Genomic DNA, 18,740 nt, shown 5'->3' on the forward strand with positions numbered 1-18,740 from the left:
GTTAATTCATCTGTTAAATGCTGACGTGGCTTGAGATGGGGGTGATTTTTTATTAAAAAAATTATTAAAATAATAAATTACCCTTAAAATTAAAAAAAATAAAAAAAATAAAAAAATAAAAAGAAAACCCACACCCATCTTCCCCGACCCCTTCCCCTTCCCTGCAACCCCATTTCCCCATCACCACCTCCTCCGCCCCCAACCCTTTCCCCACCCACGCCAACAGCTCCAACCTTCCCCACATCCTCTTTTCTTCCTCCCTCCAACAGCTCCAACCCCTCATTCATTTCCCATCTTCCCCGTCGCTCCCCCCCCCGCCCCCTAATACTTTCCTTCCAAGCCCAATACCCCTCCCCCACCCCCCCCCCCCCCACCCCTCTTCTCCCTCCCGAGCCTCCTAACCACCTCCCTCTCCTCCACTATCTTCACCTCCCCTCCCATTCAAAAATTTATTATAATAATAATATTTGAACCCAAATTGTCCAGATCGTCGCACCCCACCCCTTCCCGTCGAAGTTGGACCACCTCAACTGGTTGTTTTTTTTTAAGTTTTGAATGGGAGGGGAGGTGAAGAGAGTGGAGGAAAGGAAGGTGGTTAGGAGGCTCGGGAGGGAGAAGCACTACTACAAAAGGGGATATTACTGGCGGTGTAAAAACCGACAAAAAACCCCAATTACTATTGGATTTTTGGTAAAAATCCGACATTAAATCGTGCAACGTCAGATAGAGGAACCGACACCAATGCTACCATCATAAAAAGGGTATTGACATCACTTAGCCCCCCTTAATCCGCCACCAAGAAGCAAAGTAATATAAAATAAAAAAGGAAAATAGCGTCACTTAAAAGTGACATCGAAGATTGCGTCGGATACAACCGACATTAAGTACTGACAATGACTATGAAATGGAATAGACTGATGTTGGTCCTAACCGACACCACTTGATATTGGGATAAATAAAATAACCATTATAATGTTGCCCATAAGCAACACCACCTAATAATTGGTTTTTTTTTTCTCTCTTTCGAGAGCTCTTTCTTTTTCATCGTCTTCTTCACCCTCTCTCAATCCTCACCTTCTTCTCTTCATCGTTTCTAGTAAATCGACATTGCTTGCGTCCTATTTTGCTTCTCTATGTCACCTTCCTCTCACCTCCTACATCTTAGATTTCAAAACAAGTATATTTGTTGGTCTCGTTCCTTCTCATTGCCAAGCGTGGTTGTGTTCCTCAATGAATTGCCAATCAACATCTCTTCCATGAACTGCATTGGCGCCTTCATAAATAATTATCAAAATTTGAAGAATTTGTACACAAAAATTGCATGAGGGAAAAGCAAAACGACTCACAATTTGGATCTTCGACCATGAGCCGCTTCTAATCCAATGCCTCGACGGTCTGCAATTGGGATCGTGTTCCCATTGGGCTCGCTCCTTTGCTTACTCGCCAAACTGCCCTCTGCCACATTTTCCTCCTTGGCCTCGCCTTCAATATGAGACGATGTCGTTTCCATCTCTTCCACGACTCCCCCGACGCTCCCAATGGCAGTCCTCTACCTCAACTGGACGGCCCCGCTCAAATTCTTAAAGTCGGGATCTACGACCTTCGTCCTAACGAGCAGGAGCACAGTCTAGGCTTTGTTGAATTTGAAACGGCGATTACTGCTACTACAGTTGTGGTTGAGAAGAAGGATCAAAGAAAGAGCTGCTTTGTCGAAGGGGTTGTTTTCTCTTCCTTTATATTTACAATTTTGTGCGGGAGTCTACTGGACTGGTGTGAAAATTTCAAATTTCAAAATGTTTGAAATTTTTAAAAAGTTTAGTGACCTGCCTTTTTAAATTTTTTTAATTTAAATATGAATTTGGTAGATAACAAAACGACATCGGGTTTTAAAATATATAAAAATAGTATTAGTGTCGGCTACAACCGACACTAGGTTTCAAAATATTTTAAAAAAACTAAAATTTATGTCACTAAGAACCGACGCAGGCTTTCAAATATTTAAAAACAATAATTAGTGTTGCCTAGAAGCGACACCCATACATTATGTCGCTTAAAAGCGACATTGTTTTTGTCATAGCCCGTCCCGAATTACTATTATCGATGATGTAAAATGACGATTTTATCCTTGGACGTTGAAATTGTAGAGTGTGTGTGGCATACCTTGAGACTTAGATGTTATTTTTCTTTGAGTGGTTGGTGACCATGTGGAACACATACACACGCACAAAACTCCTTCTCTCACTTCTCTCCCGTACTCTCTCACCCTCGGATTCACTCTCTCTCCTTCCCTCACGTAAGGACAATCAACAAAACTCACACTCACGCACGGATCGACGTTCTAAAGGTAATATTCTTGTTCCTTGCAAGCTCTTGAGTATATCTATACTATTTTTAGAACGTGAAACCTTGAAAAACCCCGAGAACCATAACCTCTGATTTGAGGTACTATTTATGCAAACTTAAAATCTTATATTTTTTTTTATTTCAAGCTTATAGGTAGCTTAAGGAGGTCCTCACGAGTCTATGAGTGGTTTGTTGGATGATTTTGGACGTCAGAATAGCGAGAACGACGCATTTTAAGTTTGGACGGATTATCGAGGCTTTTTCGGCGGTTTCAGGGCTCGACTCAGGTATGGTTCGATTCGTCTTGGTGAGATCTTTAAAATGGTTCAAATTTCATTAAGTTTGGTGTTGAAATAAGGGAGAAATAAGGAATTGAAATTTTTCCAGAAACCGACGAACAATCGCCGGCGGCCGGTGGCTCGTCAGGGAAGAAAGGGTATATTTCGTCAGTTTTGACGGAATATGTTAACGGCCTAAGGTGACGCCGTTAGTTTTTAGATGAAATATTCCAGAATTTAACAGAATATTCCCTAACGGCGTTACTGACCCCGTCAGTGTGCCAGGCACGTGCCCGCGCGTCGGCGGCACGCCTGGCCGTGCCTTGGTTGGCGCGTGGGTGGTCGGGAAATTATTCTAAAAATATGGGGATGTTCGTGGATTTGTGTAGATCATGTTGGTATATTCAAACACCCCATTTGAGCATTGTATGAGAAGTTATTAGCTAGTTTTGTCTATGTTCTTTAAATAACGTTTTTATAGTTAATTCGCATATAGGTGACACTTATCTCGAGGACGAGCGCATTCAAGGGCAACTCGGGGGCTATGACCGTTCAACATACCAGTTAGTGGCCTTTTGGTTTTCAATATATATTTATATACTTGATATTTTCCCAGAAAAATATGTTTGAATGAGATTATGCCTTGAATGCCACACATATAAGTTTATAATTCGTATATGAATTGGTATATGATGCATTATATATAATTGTGGTGCTATGGATGCATTATATATAATTGTGGTGCTATGGATGCATTATATATAATTGTGGTGCTATGGACGCTCAGGTAAGCTCAGGTGAGTTATGTTTGGTCATGTGAATTATCAATGATGTGATATATGATTGAATAACGTTGAGCTCATAAAACTGCACCTAGGGTGATTGTGATTTAGCCAGAGATATGGCACAGGCCTGTTTATAATGTCACCTCCCGCACCATATGCTCATATTGGATCCAATTTAGGTGCACAGTCTTGTCGTACAAGCCTTTATTATGGTTCCAACTCGTAGGTGACTAGCGATTTATCGCCCAGCTATTATATGAAAGTAATATTGAGCATAATTATATTACAACCAGTATTGTAGTTTAGACCTTTTCATTTGGTTCCGACTCTTGTAAATTATAGTGTCGTATAGGAAATTGTAGTGACTCTAGCTAGATTGACTATTGAGCTATGAATTCAGCCGTACAGACTTATGCAAGAGTTCTGGCTAATATGTTATATTTCCATTAATTTATTCTCACCTGAATTGCTTACTCTGTTATATCTTTGCATGGCATACATATGAATATGATTATGTGAAGCATGAACTGAGTTGATATATTTCATATATATTTATGTATATGCTTATATTCTAATTCTGGGAAAAATTATACATGTTTTACAGCGAGGGGTTAGAAATGTTGATAAATGAAATGGTTTTGTAAAACATTTGTTTTACCCACTCACGTTTTCTGTTTTGCGCCCCTCCAGGTTTTAGGTAAGTTTGCAGTTGCTAGGTGCGAGGACTTCGGCGGTTCTGACCTATCAAAATAATTTTAAGACATCTTATGGTACTGTATAATTAGTACTTGTCCTACTGGACTGCACCTAGACTTTCTATGCTCTGATTAGGAGTATTTACTTTTGTATCTTACTCCTAACACTTCCTGGTTAGTAGTCCACTCTAATAGTTTTGGTTTTTAATTATTCGTATATTTCTTATCTTCATCGCTTCCGCACTGTGCATATGGCTACGTCACCCTCACGTGACGGCCAACATGCCTTCATCTCGGTTGGGGTGTGTCAGTTTGGTATCAGGGCCTAGGTTTAGCAGTCCTGTATAGTTCATGAATATTCTAATCCTTGTGATGTCTTATGTCAGAACTATGCCACCTCGTAAAGAGCCCCGTCACTCAATTGAGCCTAGTTTCCCTGATATTGCTCAATTAGGGGAAGCTATAGTTACTGCCATTCAGTCTACATTTTGTCCTTCTCAAATGATACCTCTTGAGACTGTGTATAATCTGAAATTGAATCACTTCATAGAAAATGAAGGGCATGAAGGGGCAGAAAAATGGCTTAATCATATCGAGAAGACCTTCTTGTGATGCAGAGTCAGGGGAATCTTCCTCCTGATGGGTGGGTCGAGACGACTACCTGGTTTTTCGGAGAGCAGCCTACATCCTGGTGGAGACAAGAGTCTTACCAGTTGACCCCAGCGGAGATTGCGGACTGGGGAGTATTTAAAGAATTGTTTCGGAAAAGGTTCATTCCTCCTAAGTATATTGATAGTAAGAAACAAGAGTTTACCCATTTGAAGTAAGGAAAAATGTCAGCGAATGAATATTACAGGAGGTTCACTGATTTGTCGCGATATGATCCGGAGGTTACTGCTAATCCGGTTAAGATGCTCCTCCGTTTCAGATTTGGTACTAAGAAGAAATGGCGTTCTATAGCGACATCGACTCCCTGTGTCACTTACCAAGAGTTTTATGAGGTTTTACTGTGGATAGAGGACTCAGAGAACATGCCCAGTGAAAGTGAGGATGAGGAAGAAAAGAATGGGAACCAGAGGCGAGATGATAAAGGAAAACGGTAAGCATCTCAAGGACCTCGTAATACCCAGAATTTTAAGAGAAGCGATGGCAGTTCCAGCTCTTCTAGCGGAGGATTGAGTTCTAATAGGAAGATGAGAGGTGGTAGATTTACTAGAGGCCCTAAATTTCAGAGACAGAGAGACTTTGGTGGTTCATGTGGTTCAGGTGCTCATTTATGCCGCAGGTGTAATATTAGGCATTTTGGGGAGTGTAGGAGAGGCAGTGGCGAATGCTACACTTGTGGACAGATGGATCATAGGGCTGCTCAATGACCTCAGAATCAACAGAGACCCCAGCAACCTTCATTCCCACCACCTGTGCCGACCCAGCAAGCTCCAAGATCTAGTGGTTATGCCAGACTGGACAAGGGGGTGCCTATCATTATCAAGGCGACACCGCTCCTTATATTTCAAGACAGCATCAATACTCTTCGGATCCTTAGTATCAGAGTAGGTACCCTCAGTATCAGGGAGGTTCTATGTCATATTAGCCCCATTCAGCTGGTGGATCTCAGTGGTACCAAGGGGGACAGTCTCAGCAAGTCGAGATTGCTGCTAGCAGTGCAGGATCTTCAAGGCAGTCTATTAGCCAAGACAGGATGTGGTGTTCATGCTAACAGAGGTCGCAGTGAACGACAACAGAATCATAGGCGTATCCATAACATGTCACTACAAGATGCTCAGAACAATCCTGATTTGATCATGGGTACATTAAATATTCTTGGTCATTTTGCTAGAGTATTGATTGATTGTGGTGCTATGTATTCTGTTATTTCTCATACATTTGCTCAAGTAACGCAACCTCATCCTACACCTCTAGGATATGATTTAGAGTTTTCTATGCCTAGAGGGAATAGATGTTTTGTGGATCAGGTAAATCCAGGATGTCCAGTGATGGTAGAGGATATTGCTATGCCACCTAATCTTATGTCGTTGGATATTATGGATTTTGATGTAATTCTGGGCACTGATTGGTTGCACTATAATCGTGCCAAGATATATTGTTATGGAAAGACAGTCACATTTCATTATCCTGGATTACCTGAAGTTACATTTGTAGGAGAGCCTAATGGGTAAGGCATGGTATTATTTCTGCCATGAAAGCCAAAAGATGTTGTCGAAAGGTTGTCAGGGATATTTGGCTCATGTGATGTTGAATGATAATGCTCTTAGTAGTGTGGAGGATGTGCATGTGGTCATATATTTTTCGGATGTATTCCCGGAGGATTTGCCTAGATTACCACCAGATAAAGATGTGGAGTTTGTTATTGATTTGCTTCCAGGTACGAATCCTATCTCTTTGACTCCTTATAGAATGGCTCCTGCTGAATTAAGGGAATTGAAAGTTCAATTGCAAGAATTAGTGGATAAAGGTTTTATTCAGCCTAATACTTCACCTTGGGAAGCTCCAGTCTTATTTGTGAGGAAGAAAGACGGAACTTCAAGGCTGTGCATTGATTACAGGCAATTAAATAGGGTAACAATTAAGAATTGTTATCTGTTACCTCGTATAGATGATTTATTTGATCATCTCCGAGGTGCCTATGTATTTTCTAAGATTGACTTGAGGTCAGGTTACTACCAGTTGAAGATTAAAAATGAAGATGTCCTTAAGACCGCATTCGGGACTCGATATGGTCATTATGAGTTTCTTGTGATGCCATTCGGGTTAACTAATGCACTAGCAACTTTTATGGATTTGATGAATCGAGTATTCCAGCCATATTTGGACAGGTTTGTTATTGTCTTCATTGACGATATTCTGGTATACTCTAAGTCTAAGGTTGAGCATGCTAGACATCTTAAATTGGTGTTGAACAGTTTGAGGGAACACCAGTTATATGCTAAGTTTAGCAAATGTGAATTTTGGTTGAATCAAGTGGCATTTTTGGGACATGTTATTTCTACTCAAGGCATTCAAGTGGATTCTCAGAAATTGGCAGCTGTAGAGAATTAGAGCAACCTCGAACCGTCATCGAGGTACGGAGTTTTCTTGGCCTAGCAGGCTATTATAGATGGTTCGTTAAGGATTTTTCATAATAATTGTGAGTAAAGTTTTCAGCAGTTGAAGTATTATCTCACTCATGCACCTGTTCTAGCACTTCCAGATGATAGCGGTAATTTTGAGGTTTATAGTGATGCTTCTTTGAATGGTTTGCGTTGTGTATTGATGCAACATGGTAGAGTAATTGCTTATGCTTCGAGACAGTTGAAACCTCATGATAAGAATTACCCTACTCATGATTTGGAGTTAGCAGCTATCATCTTTGCTTTGAAGATTTGGAGACATTATCTTTATGGTGAGAAATGTAAGATCTTCATAGATCATAAGAGTCTTCAATACCTGTTTACTCAGAAAGATCTAAATCTTCGACAGCAGAGGTGGATTGAGATACTTAGTGATTATGATTGCACGATTGAGTATCATCATGGCCGTGCAAATGCAGTGCCAGATGCACTTAGTAGGAAGACTCCAACTAGACTTAATGCCATTTATGATTGTCATGTTCCTCTTCTTGTGGATTTAAGGTCCACTAGAGTGGAGTTAGGAGTGGAAGATCGAGAGGAAGCCTTACTTGCTAATTTTCAAGTTATGCCAATTTTAATTGATCGTGTGCTCGAGGCCCAGATGAATGATCAAGAGACCTAGGAAATAATTCAAGCAAGGAATCAAGGCAAAAAGAAAGATTTCGGGATTCGAGAAACTTATGGTATGCTTATGCAGGAAAACAGAATGTATGTGCCAAATAATGCAGAGTTAAAGAAAGAAATTTTGGATGAAGCACATATTTCAGCATATGCGATGCATCCATGAGGCACTAAGATGTATCATACCATTAGACCATTTTATTATTGGCCAGGTATGAAAAGAGAAATTGCTCAATATGTGAGTAGATGTGCCATTTGCCAACAGGTTAAAGCTAAAAGGAAGAAGTCGTTTGGGTTGATGCAGCCACTTCCCATTCCACAATGGAAATGGGAAAATATTACTATGGATTTTGTGTACAAGCTTCCTCGTACACAGAATGGATTTGACGGCATTTGGGTAGTAGTTGATCAGCTTACTAAGTCAGCACATTTTATTCCAGTGAGGGAAAAATATTCGTTAAGCCGATTAGCTAAGTTATTTATGTCGAAGATTGTGAAGTACCATGGTGTTCCAGTTAATATTATCTCAGATCGAGATCCTAGATTTACTTCTAAGTTCTGGGTAGCATTTCAAGAAGCTCTTGGTATGAAATTACTTTATAGTACGGCATATCATCCTCAGACATATGGACAATTTGAGAGGACTATTCAGACACTAGAAGATATGTTGAGATCTTCAGTGCTTAAGTTTGGCGATGGTTGGCATGATTGTTTGGATTTGATGGAGTTCGCCTATAACAACAATTATCATTCAAGTATTGGTATGGCACCATTTGAGGCACTTTACGGGAAATCTTGCCGTACACCTCTATGTTGGTCAGAGGTTGGCGAAAGAGTTTTAGTGGGCCCTAAGATTGTGGAGGAGACTACTCAAAATGTTCAGATAATTAAGTCTAACCTGAAAGCGGCCCAGGATCAACAAAAGAGCTTAGCAAACAAGCATGCCATTGATCGGAAGTATAATGTAGGTGATTGGGTATTTCTGAAGCTATCACCTTGGAAATGTGTTGTACAATTTGGAAAGAACGGCAAGTTGAGTCCCAGGTACATTAGACCATATATGATCACTGAGCGAGTCGGTAAGGTTGCTTACAGGCTTGAGTTGCCTCTAGAGTTGTCCAAGGTACACGATGTGTTTCATGTTTCGATGCTTCGACATTATGTTTCAGATCCTTCACATGTGATTCCTCCTCAACCTTTGGAGATTAATGCAGATTTGACATATGATGAGGAACCAGTGACTCTTTTGGATTGGAAGGATAAGGAACTAAGGAATAAGACTATGCGTTTGGTGAAAGTGTCATGGAGAAATCATTCAGTGAAAGAAGCTACTTGGGAGACAGAGGATCGGATAAGAGAGATGTATCCACACTTGTTTTATGATTATTAATGGATGTATTTGTTGTGTATAATTTCGAGGACGAACTTTTATAAGGTGGGTAGATTGTCACAGCCTATCTCGAATTACTATTATCGATGATGTAAAATGACGATTTTATCTTTGGACATTGAAATTGTAGAGTGTGTATGGCATACTTTGAGACTTAGATGTTATTTTTCTTTGGGTGGTTGGTGACCACGTGGAACATATACACACACACAAAATTCCTTCTCTTTCTTCTCTCCCGTACTCTCTCACCCTCAGATTCACTCTCTCTCATTCCCTCACGTAAGGACGATCAACAAAACTCACACTCACGTATGGATCGACGTTCTAAAGGTAATATTCTTGTTCCTTGCAAGCTCTTGAGTACATATATACTATTTTTAGAACGTGAGACCTTGAAAAACCCCGAGAACCATAACCTCTGATTTGAGGTACTATTCATGAAAACATAAAATCTTATGTTTTTGGGGATTTCAAGCTTATAGGTAGCTTAAGGAGGTCCTCACGAGTCTAGGAGTGGTTCGTTGGATGATTTTGGACGTCGGAATAGCGAGAACGACACGTTTTAAGTTTGGCCGAATTATTGAGGCTTTTTTCCGCGGTTTCAGGGCTCGACTCAGGTATGGTTCGATTCTTCTTGATGAGATCTTTAAAATGGTTCAAATTTCATTAAGTTTGGTGTTGAAATGAAGGAAAGGAATTGAAATTTTTTCAGAAACCGATGAACAATCGTCGACGTCCGGTGGCTCGTCAGGGAAGAAAGGGTATATTTCGTCAATTTTGATGGAATATGCTAACGGCCTAAGGTGACACCGTTAGTTTTTAGACAGAATATTCCATAATTTAACAGAATATTCCCTAACGCCGTTACTGCCACCGTCAGTGTGCCAGGCACGTGCCCGCGCATGGGCGATGCATCTGGCCGTGCCTTAGCCGGCGCGTGGGTGGTCGGAAAATTATTCTAAAAATATGGGGATGTTCGTGGAGTTGTGTAGATCACGTTGGTATATTCAAACACCCCATTTGAGCATTGTATGAGAAGTTATTAGCTAGTTTTGTCTATGTGCTTTAAATAACATTTTTATAGTTAATTCGCATATAGATGAGACTTATCCCGAGGACGAGCGCCTTCAAGGGTGACTCGGGGGCTACGACCCTTCGACAAACCAGTGAGTGGGCTTTTGGTTTTCAATATATATTTATATACTTGATATTTTCCCAAAAAAATATGTTTAAATGAGATTATGCCTTGAATGCCACACATATAAGTTTATAATTCGTATATGAATTGGTATATGATGCATTATATATAATTGTGGTGATGTGGATGCTCAGGTAAGCTCAGGTGAGTTATGTTTGGTTATGTGAATTATCAATGATGTGATATGTGATTGAATAACGTTGAGCTCATAAAACTGCACCTAGGGTGATTGTGATTTAGCTAGAGATAGGGCACGGGCCTGTTTATAATGTCACCTCCCGCACCATATGCTCATATTGGATCCAATTTAGGTGTACAGTCTTGTCGTACAGACCTTTATTATGGTTCTGACTCGTAGGTGACTAGCGATTTATCGCCCAACTATTATATGAGAGTAGTATTGAGCATAATTATATTACAACCAGTATTGTCGTACAAACCTTTCATTTTGCTCCAACTCTTGTGCAGTATAGTGCCGTATAAGTCATTGTCGTGACTCTGGCTAGATTGACTATTGAGCTATAAATTCAGCCGTACAGACTTATGCAGGAGTTCTGGCTAATATGTTATATTTCCATGAATTTATTCTCACTTGAATTGCTTACTCTGTTATATCTTGGCATTGCATACATATAAATATGATTATGTGAAGCATGAATTGAGTTGATATATTTCATATATATTTATGTATATGCTTATATTCTAACTCTGGGAAAAATTATACATGTTTTACAACGAGGGGTTAGAAATGTTGATAAATGAAATGGTTTTGTAAAACATTTGTTTTGCCCACTCACATTTTCTGTTTTGCGCCCCTCCAGGTTTTAGGTAAGTTTGCAGTTGCTGGGTGCGAGGACTTCGGTGGTTCTGACCTATCAAAATAATTGTAGGACAGCTTATGGTACTATATAATTAGTACTTGTCCTATTGGACTGCACCTAGACTTTCTATGCTCTGATTAGGAGTATTTACTTTTGTATCTTACTCCTAACACTTCATGTTTAGTAGTGCACTCTAGTAGTTTGGGTTTTTAATTATTCGTATATTTCTTATCTTCATCGCTTCCGCACTGTGCACATGGCTATGTCACCCTCACGTGACGGCCAGCATGCCTTGATCTCGGTCAGGGTATGTCAGTTTTATTTAAAGGGACACCAGTATTTAAAAATTATTATAATGTATGTCAATTATAAGCAATAGTAAATGTTTACGTTGGTTAAAAGTGACATAGACAATTTATGATGTTTATGAGCGACAGTAAATCCGACGTCATGTTCAGTTGGTGTCGCAAATGTCTTGTCCGCCACTATATTATATTAAACCAACATCACCCATTGACACTATAAGGCCCTTTTGTAGTAGTGAAAAGGGGTGGGGGTTGCGGGGGAGGTGGGGGAGGGGTTCTGGGCTTGGAAGGAAGGTTTTTAGGGGGAGGACCGACGAGGAAGATGGGAAGGGAATGGAGGGATGGGGGGAAGGGGATCTGGGTTTGGGACTTTTGGGTTTTTTTAAAAAAAAATAATTAATTGATTTTTAATTAAGTTTTTAATAGAAAATGGGTCCCACCTCAAGCCACGTCAACATTTTAACGGAGGAATTGATAGGCAATTGACGGAAGGTATGAAATTGTAACAAATTCGTAGATGAGGTATGACATTGAAACTTTTTAAAGACGAGGTATGAAATTGTTAATGACCCAATAGTTGAGGTAGTTTTGTGTAATTTACCCAAAAAAAAAAAACTACAAACTTCTTTCAGAAGAAAAAAGAAACTTATCTAATCCCATCTTAAATTCATTTCTGTTGTGGTCTATTTTATCTGATAAGGTTAAAGAGGGTCGACGGCAAGGAGAAGAGAGAGAGTGATGTGTTTGTAGAATTAAAGAGGAACATGTGTTGTTATTCATTGTGCCTTTATTTATAATAGTAAAAAGAGAGAAGATATTCCTTCATTCCCAAGGAATACAAGATACAATAGGAAATAATAATTACAATCAAATCTAATCTAGGATTTACACAATCACACTTAAACTGTAAATGTTAACAACAATTTCCTTCATTGTATAGAATAAAAAAAAATAAGAAGAGACACACACAACTGAGCATCCGATAAGATCATTCGAAAAAAAAAAAGAAAAAAGAGACACACACAACTGAGCATCCGATAAGATCATTCGAAAATAAAAAATAAAAAAAAAACCCCAATTACTTCTACTAAACCCTAATAAATCTTTTCCAGTTATTATTCCTAGCAAACTTGGGCATTGTCGTTGTCATCACCATCAACTTGCTTTCTCTCCTTGAGCATTGCATCGGCTTTTCTCCACCTGTGGTATTTACCAAACAGGACCTCCATATCTTCTAGGGGTCTGCCCTGTGTTTCCGGCAGCATCGTATAAAAGAACATCCAAGCAGCAGCAGAAATTCCAGCATAAAGAAAGAAGGCCCCGCCAATCGTGATGGCCTTGTACAGTGAAATAAATGTCATAGAGACGATCCCACTCGTAACCCTATTACAAGCCACACCGATACTGACTCCTTGAGCGCGTAGCTTCAAGGGGAAGATCTCGGAGCTATATACCCACGTGATGGGCCCTAGCCCGATTGAGAAAAATGCCACATTGAAATATATCATGGCCATGCACAATCCGACGGCCCAGGGGACTGAACCTTTGTGATGGTCGACGATTGTAAGGCCAACTCCGAGAAACATGAGGGAAAATACCATTCCGCCCACGCTGGTCAGTAGCAACGGACGCCGTCCGAACTTGTCCAGGAAAAATGTGGCGACCAAGATGAAAACTGTCTTGGTGAATCCAACGGCAACGGTGGCGAGTAGCTTATGATTGGAGGAGGTGATACCTGCCTTCTCAAAGATCCTTGGGCTGTACAGAACGACAGTGTCTATACCAGACGCTTGTTCGAAGATGTGGATACCGACGGCTGCGATTAAAATATGGCGAACGGCTGGGGTAGGATGGAGGATCAGTTCTTTCCATACGCCTTCACCGTGGCTGCGTTTTGTGACCTGAACAATGTCGTCGTTTAAGTGGGGTGGGATTCCTGCGGCTTCTTTGATATCGTCTAGTCTGAGCTGGCACTCCTCCTTGGACTCTGAAGTTCTTTGGAGGACTTTCTTAGCGTCGCCGAGTCGCCCCTGCATAACGAGCCACCGAGGAGACTCGGGCATGAATAGGACGCCGACTGTGAGAAAAATAGCTGGAACTCCGCCAACTCCGAGCATGAACCGCCAGCCCAAATGAAGCGGGAGCTTGGAGAAGGCATAATTGGCTATGTACCCCAGTAATATGCCAACATTGACAAACACCTACACATGTACATTCAAGCCAATCAACATAAATTCTACTATCCAAAACAAATTATAAAGTTCATCACAACATTTTTGGTTTTTAAATTAAACTGCAGCAAACAAATACAATGCAATTTTATTTCAAAAAACCAATAAAAGAATATATTTTCCTTTTGGTGTGAGATCAAAATTTGTCAAAAAAGTTCACGTGCAAAGTTACAAATTCAATTCAAATGAACGCTATAAATTTGACATCATATACATCTAAAGTAAGTTGTTTCACATGATGATCATGCATTGTATAAATTGATGATATATGCAAGTAAGCAAAAAACAAAAATCGAAACAAACCTCTGGGAAAGATGTGAGGAAGCCACGGAACGATGCCGGAGAGATCTCGGCAGTGTAGACAGGAGCAATCATCATACCATAGCCAACACCGACTCCGGCAACAAACCGGCCAACCATGAGGAAGGCATAGTTGGTGGCAAATCCCATGAGGAGAGCTCCGACCAAGAAGATGACTCCCGCTAGAACAATGGTGTACTTGCGGCCGATCCAGTCGGAGGTTCTGCCGGCAAAGGCGGAGCCGAGGAGGGAGTAGATGTTTAGAGTACCAGCAAGTACTTCGACTTGAACGTCACTGATTTTAAGATTTTCTTTGATAAAGAGTGACGCTCCACTCATTACACCAATATCTGTAAATAAAATCAATAAGTAATATAAAATTATGAGATTTGAATCAATATAAATTTAAAAATATAACGAGACGAGTATATATGACACTTATTTTGGAGGAGTAACAACAATTTTTTTAAACAAATTAATTTTCTAATATTTTTCATGTTTCTGGTATGAATACGTTACGATCTCCAAACATTGATCACTTATCACTTTAACAAATTTAGGAAACTCGTGAACTGTAAGGAGAATTCCAATAAAAAAATGGAGAATTACCATAACCCAGTAAGACTGAAGTTGTGCAAGCCAAAAGAGCACAGGCAATAGCGAACTTGCTAGTTTTTGGCTTCTTTGGAGGATCAATATCTTCAATGCTTGTATTCTGCGGTCCGCTGGTGACGGCATTCTCGTTCGCCCTCTGGTCAGCCATCAAGCTAGAGAAAGAGAGAGAGAGAGATAGAGAGAAAAATAGGTAGAAATGTGTATTGGAGTTTGGAACTATGGCTGTATGTAGAAAACAAGATAGATAATTTGATGGAGAGAAGAAATAGAGCATAGAAATTAGTGTTAATTGCCACTTATATTTATAATGGATGGATTTTATCCATTGGGTCGCGGTAGGTAATGGATTAGGATTTGGATTTATCCAAAGACCCTTATCCAAATTAATTCAGATTTGGTTTTCGACTTAGAAGTGGGATTAGCCAATTAGTTGATGAGTCTCTAAACATCATGGCAAGAAGAATTAAATTTTTCAACTAACTCGACACGTGTTTACTGCCATTAATTACGCTGATTATTGTCAAATATGAATAAATTCATCAACCGTCCATTTTGGGGACATCCAATGAACTCCATTCTAAATTAATTCTTCTTGTTGACCATTTATCTCTGTCAAACCTCTGTTCAAACACTATTTTATTTTATCTTGAATTTTGTATTATCTTGAATACTTTTTTTCTTCCACTCACTATAGAAAGTGTTACGAATTACGTAACACGCACCATACCCTACAGTTTGAATTTTGCTCTACATAATTTATGTCGTATTAGAATACCGCTCCAATAAGACCCTCCCCCTCTTTTTGTTACCATCATATGTGAAATCTAAATTTTCTTGTTAACTGATATTCCATTTACATGCACTATAATGACATCTCATGAGGCGCTTCTAAGATTGAAGAAATTTCTAGCTTCCCAAGTGCTTTAGGGTATATCAATGTTTGCTGGGTCTGCATTTTGGCATTTCATGAAAATTCACCTCCTGATTTTACATGCATTCCCTTTATTCTTTCAGACTCCAGGTACCATTTCAATCTAATGAATTTAGTCTTATTCGTCTTTCTTTTTTTTATGTTTTTCATGGTCTTATTCTTTTTGTTGGGGGTTGTTATTATTTGTGTTTTTGTTTGTGTTTGTATTTGAGATGTATTAATTGCAGTATTACCTAATTACATATTTGTAAACATGTCGTTAGAATGATTAGCTTGATGTTTAGGATTTGATTGCTACATTTTGTTGGGACCTTTTACCTTTAAAATTTCGCCCATTCCCCCGACAATTCCTAACTTCGCCAATATTGCTACATTTTGATAATAATTAGTCATATTGTGCTCTTAGTTGTTTCATGCTAAAATGATTCAAACTTTTCAAAGCAATTAAGATATTGAAAGAAAACAAACAAAGATATTAGAAACCCTCGCTTTTTGTGTTTGTGGGAAAAAATCATGGTAGTAGCAGCAATAAATCCATTGAAAAAACATTCTTCGTGTGAGTCACCAGAATTGGTGGTTGTTACGAACCTCAAGATATTTTCTCTCTGGATCATCAATCAAAGTTTTGTTTTCAAGATCTTATGGTTTTCATCATTGTTCATGGCAACGGTTGCTGCCCGGAGGAATATAAGTTGACTCTCAATGAAAGCATCAATTGTTAGAACTAAATTTACGCACATCCATAGACTGAGGCCAAATTCATCGGAATTGCACATAATCTCCAGCGAGGAGAGAATGCGATTGATTGGGGGTGTGGTCGAATCCAAATTGAATTTCCTACACATCTCAGGGTAAGGAGAATCAAACCACTAATATAGCTAAGAAAGAATGTTGTCATGTGCAGTTTCCGCTGGTACTTAGCACAAGGGTTCAGGTCAGCAGTTTTCGCTAGAATCTAAACGGGTGTTGCCTCAATCAATGACTCCTCAAAACTGAAGAAGACGCCTTCAAGGGCTTTTACACATTTTTCGAGGTCAATAAGCTTTGACTGTACCTTCATTTGAGAAGCTTTTCGAACTTTAACGAAGGCGTTAATTTTCATCAGGGTTTCCCATATTCGTTCCATGGCTAGAACGTCTTTAGCACTAGAAGTGTAGCTGTGTTCTAGGGCGACAGAAGTATTGGGACGTTTTGAAATAGTCATTGTTGTAGTAGAGTAATTTAGTCAGGGAAGTATAAATTTACTCTCAATGAAAACACCAATTTTTTGAACCAAATTCGCGCACCACTGTGAACAGTGAAGATGTAGAAACTTGTTACCTTTAAAAAAAATTGTAAGAAACCTAAGGACCGGTAAGGTGCTAACCAAAGGCTCTCCGAAGGTCAAATAGTAAGCAAACATATAAGACTCAAGCAGTAGGCAAGAGAATAAATGTATGATAGTTATGTTACCAAAGATGAACCCTATAAGGGTATGTTACACTATCGAGATAGAGTTATTTTACGACATAGACTCCGTATTAAACCGTGAGAATCCCAGAGGATGTCTAGAAGTAGATTTTGCATCCTCTTACGAATGTGATTACTTGCAGTGTACGTCAAGCCTTAGAATATAGAAAACTTCGTTGATTCCATACCATATCAAGTTCTCGTATCTTGTGGAACAAGCGTGGTCAATCTCAGCGAACTCGTTGAACTTCGCCCACTACTCTATAACAGGATGATGGTGACATCGTTGATTTGTCTATGTAGCTCAATGGTGGAAGTTGTTGAGTCCATGGCCGTACTTTTGAGGCAATCGTACTTCGATCCGCCTTACTCCGTCCCTGGAAAATCATGGTCCCACAAGAGGGATCGAAAGAAGTGGAGAGAGAGAGAAAGGAAAGAGAAAGAGAGAGGAACACATAGAGAGGAGGGAGAAAGAGACTGTGAACACGGAAAATTCCTGAAACGAAAGAGACAAGAACAACGTGCACAAACAAATATTTGTATTTGATGATTTTGGGTTACAATCTCTCTCTATTTTGATCCTCTGATTCGATCTCCGTAAGGTTTTGATTTATGGATATTTGGTTGATCCAAGGGCCGTGGAGGCTTGATTTTGGATGAACTGTTGAAAGTTTCTTCAAGGGGTCGTGGGCTTGATCTTTGAAGGTGGATTTGAGCGGATCTTCAAGGAGACGTTGGGGGCTTGATCTTGAGGAGGAGTGTTTCTTCAAGGGCCGTTGAGGCTTGATCTTGAATAACGGTGATGAGCGGATCTTCAAGGGCTTTTGGGCTTGATCTTAAAGAACAGTGATGAACAGATCTTCAAGGGCTTTTGGGTTTGATCTTGAAGAACGATGGCTATGTGGATTCGTTGATGTTGTTGATCCAAAGGGCCGTTGGGGCTTGATCTTGGATGAACGATGGTGCTTTCTTCAAGGGTCGTTGGGGCTTGATCTTGAATTGGTGGAAGTTCTTCAAGGGCCTTTAGGGCTTGATCTTGAATTGGTGGATGGTTGATCCAAGGGCCGTCGGGGCTTGATCTTGGAAGAACGATGAACGAAGAACGAAGAACGAAGAACACTTTCTTCAAGGGCGTCGGGGCTTGATCTTGAATTGGTGGATGATTGTTGATCCAAAGGGCCGTTGAGGCTTGATCTTAGGATGAACGATGAGCGAAGAACGAAGAACGAAAAGAGCTTTCTTGATTCTTCGGGAACCTGGATGCTTGAGAGCTTCGGAGTTTCAGAGTTTCAGAGCTTCAAGAATTTTGCCTAATGATTTTGGTTCTCCAAAATGAATGAAATTGGCTTCTATTTATAGAATTTTCCAAGGCCTAATTTTGAATATAATATTCCAGATGAAATAAGTCGTTTCTGCCAGATGTTGACATGTGTCCTGTTTGATGACTTTTCCAACTTATTTCGATTTTTTGTTTAGACATACGCTACGTGTAAAATTTATGTAATACATGAGCGTTGAAACTTTGATTTATCGGTCAATATTTATTTACCGAAATTTCAATGTCTACAGAGACATTAATGAAAATGAGTGGGTAAATGTAGAGAGAGGATGTGGAGCCAAAAATATTCACTAGGCGACACGTGGACTTTT

At 39.8% G+C, this 18,740-nt stretch overlaps 2 protein-coding genes across 3 annotated transcripts; one reads left to right on the forward strand and one right to left on the reverse strand.

Moving 5' to 3' along the window:
• Positions 1-4,934: 4,934 nt before the first annotated feature.
• LOC139188551 (uncharacterized) lies at positions 4,935-9,240 on the forward strand. The gene is made up of 9 exons (XM_070806154.1): positions 4,935-5,200; positions 5,717-5,939; positions 6,075-6,274; positions 6,378-6,869; positions 7,115-7,181; positions 7,267-7,318; positions 7,927-7,937; positions 8,116-8,973; positions 9,055-9,240. Exons 1-9 carry the CDS (start codon positions 4,935-4,937, stop codon positions 9,238-9,240), a joined length of 2,355 nt encoding a protein of 784 aa, XP_070662255.1.
• Positions 9,241-12,331: 3,091 nt separating this feature from the next.
• LOC103449827 (putative polyol transporter 1) lies at positions 12,332-15,085 on the reverse strand. 2 transcript variants are annotated; one of them, XR_011571704.1, is made up of 4 exons: positions 14,705-15,085; positions 14,099-14,445; positions 12,589-13,765; positions 12,332-12,535 (listed from the first exon to the last, which is right to left on the reverse strand). XR_011571704.1 is itself a non-coding variant. In XM_008389151.4 (3 exons), exons 1-3 carry the CDS (start codon positions 14,982-14,984, stop codon positions 12,686-12,688), a joined length of 1,707 nt encoding a protein of 568 aa, XP_008387373.2. In that variant the 5' UTR covers positions 14,985-15,085; the 3' UTR covers positions 12,332-12,685. The 2 variants fall into 2 exon arrangements, 1 of the variants encoding a protein (XP_008387373.2); XM_008389151.4 differs by having other exon boundaries at positions 12,332-13,765.
• Positions 15,086-18,740: the final 3,655 nt, after the last annotated feature.

Source organism: Malus domestica, chromosome 10 (genome assembly GCF_042453785.1).
Source record: "Malus domestica chromosome 10, GDT2T_hap1".
Taxonomy (NCBI): Eukaryota; Viridiplantae; Streptophyta; class Magnoliopsida; order Rosales; family Rosaceae; genus Malus; species Malus domestica.

Coding starts and splice junctions, on each gene's coding strand:
- LOC139188551 (XM_070806154.1), top strand. CDS start 4,935: ATGTCAGCGAATGAATATTACAGGAGGTTCACTGATTTGTCGCGATAT. Junction 5,201..5,716: donor CGAGATGATAAAGGAAAACG/GTAAGCATCTCA, acceptor GGTGGATCTCAG/TGGTACCAAGGGGGACAGTC. Junction 8,974..9,054: donor TGCCTCTAGAGTTGTCCAAG/GTACACGATGTG, acceptor CAACCTTTGGAG/ATTAATGCAGATTTGACATA.
- LOC103449827 (XM_008389151.4), bottom strand. CDS start 14,984: ATGCTCTATTTCTTCTCTCCATCAAATTATCTATCTTGTTTTCTACAT. Junction 14,446..14,704: donor TTCAGTCTTACTGGGTTATG/GTAATTCTCCAT, acceptor TTTTATTTACAG/ATATTGGTGTAATGAGTGGA. Junction 13,766..14,098: donor TCCTCACATCTTTCCCAGAG/GTTTGTTTCGAT, acceptor GTACATGTGTAG/GTGTTTGTCAATGTTGGCAT.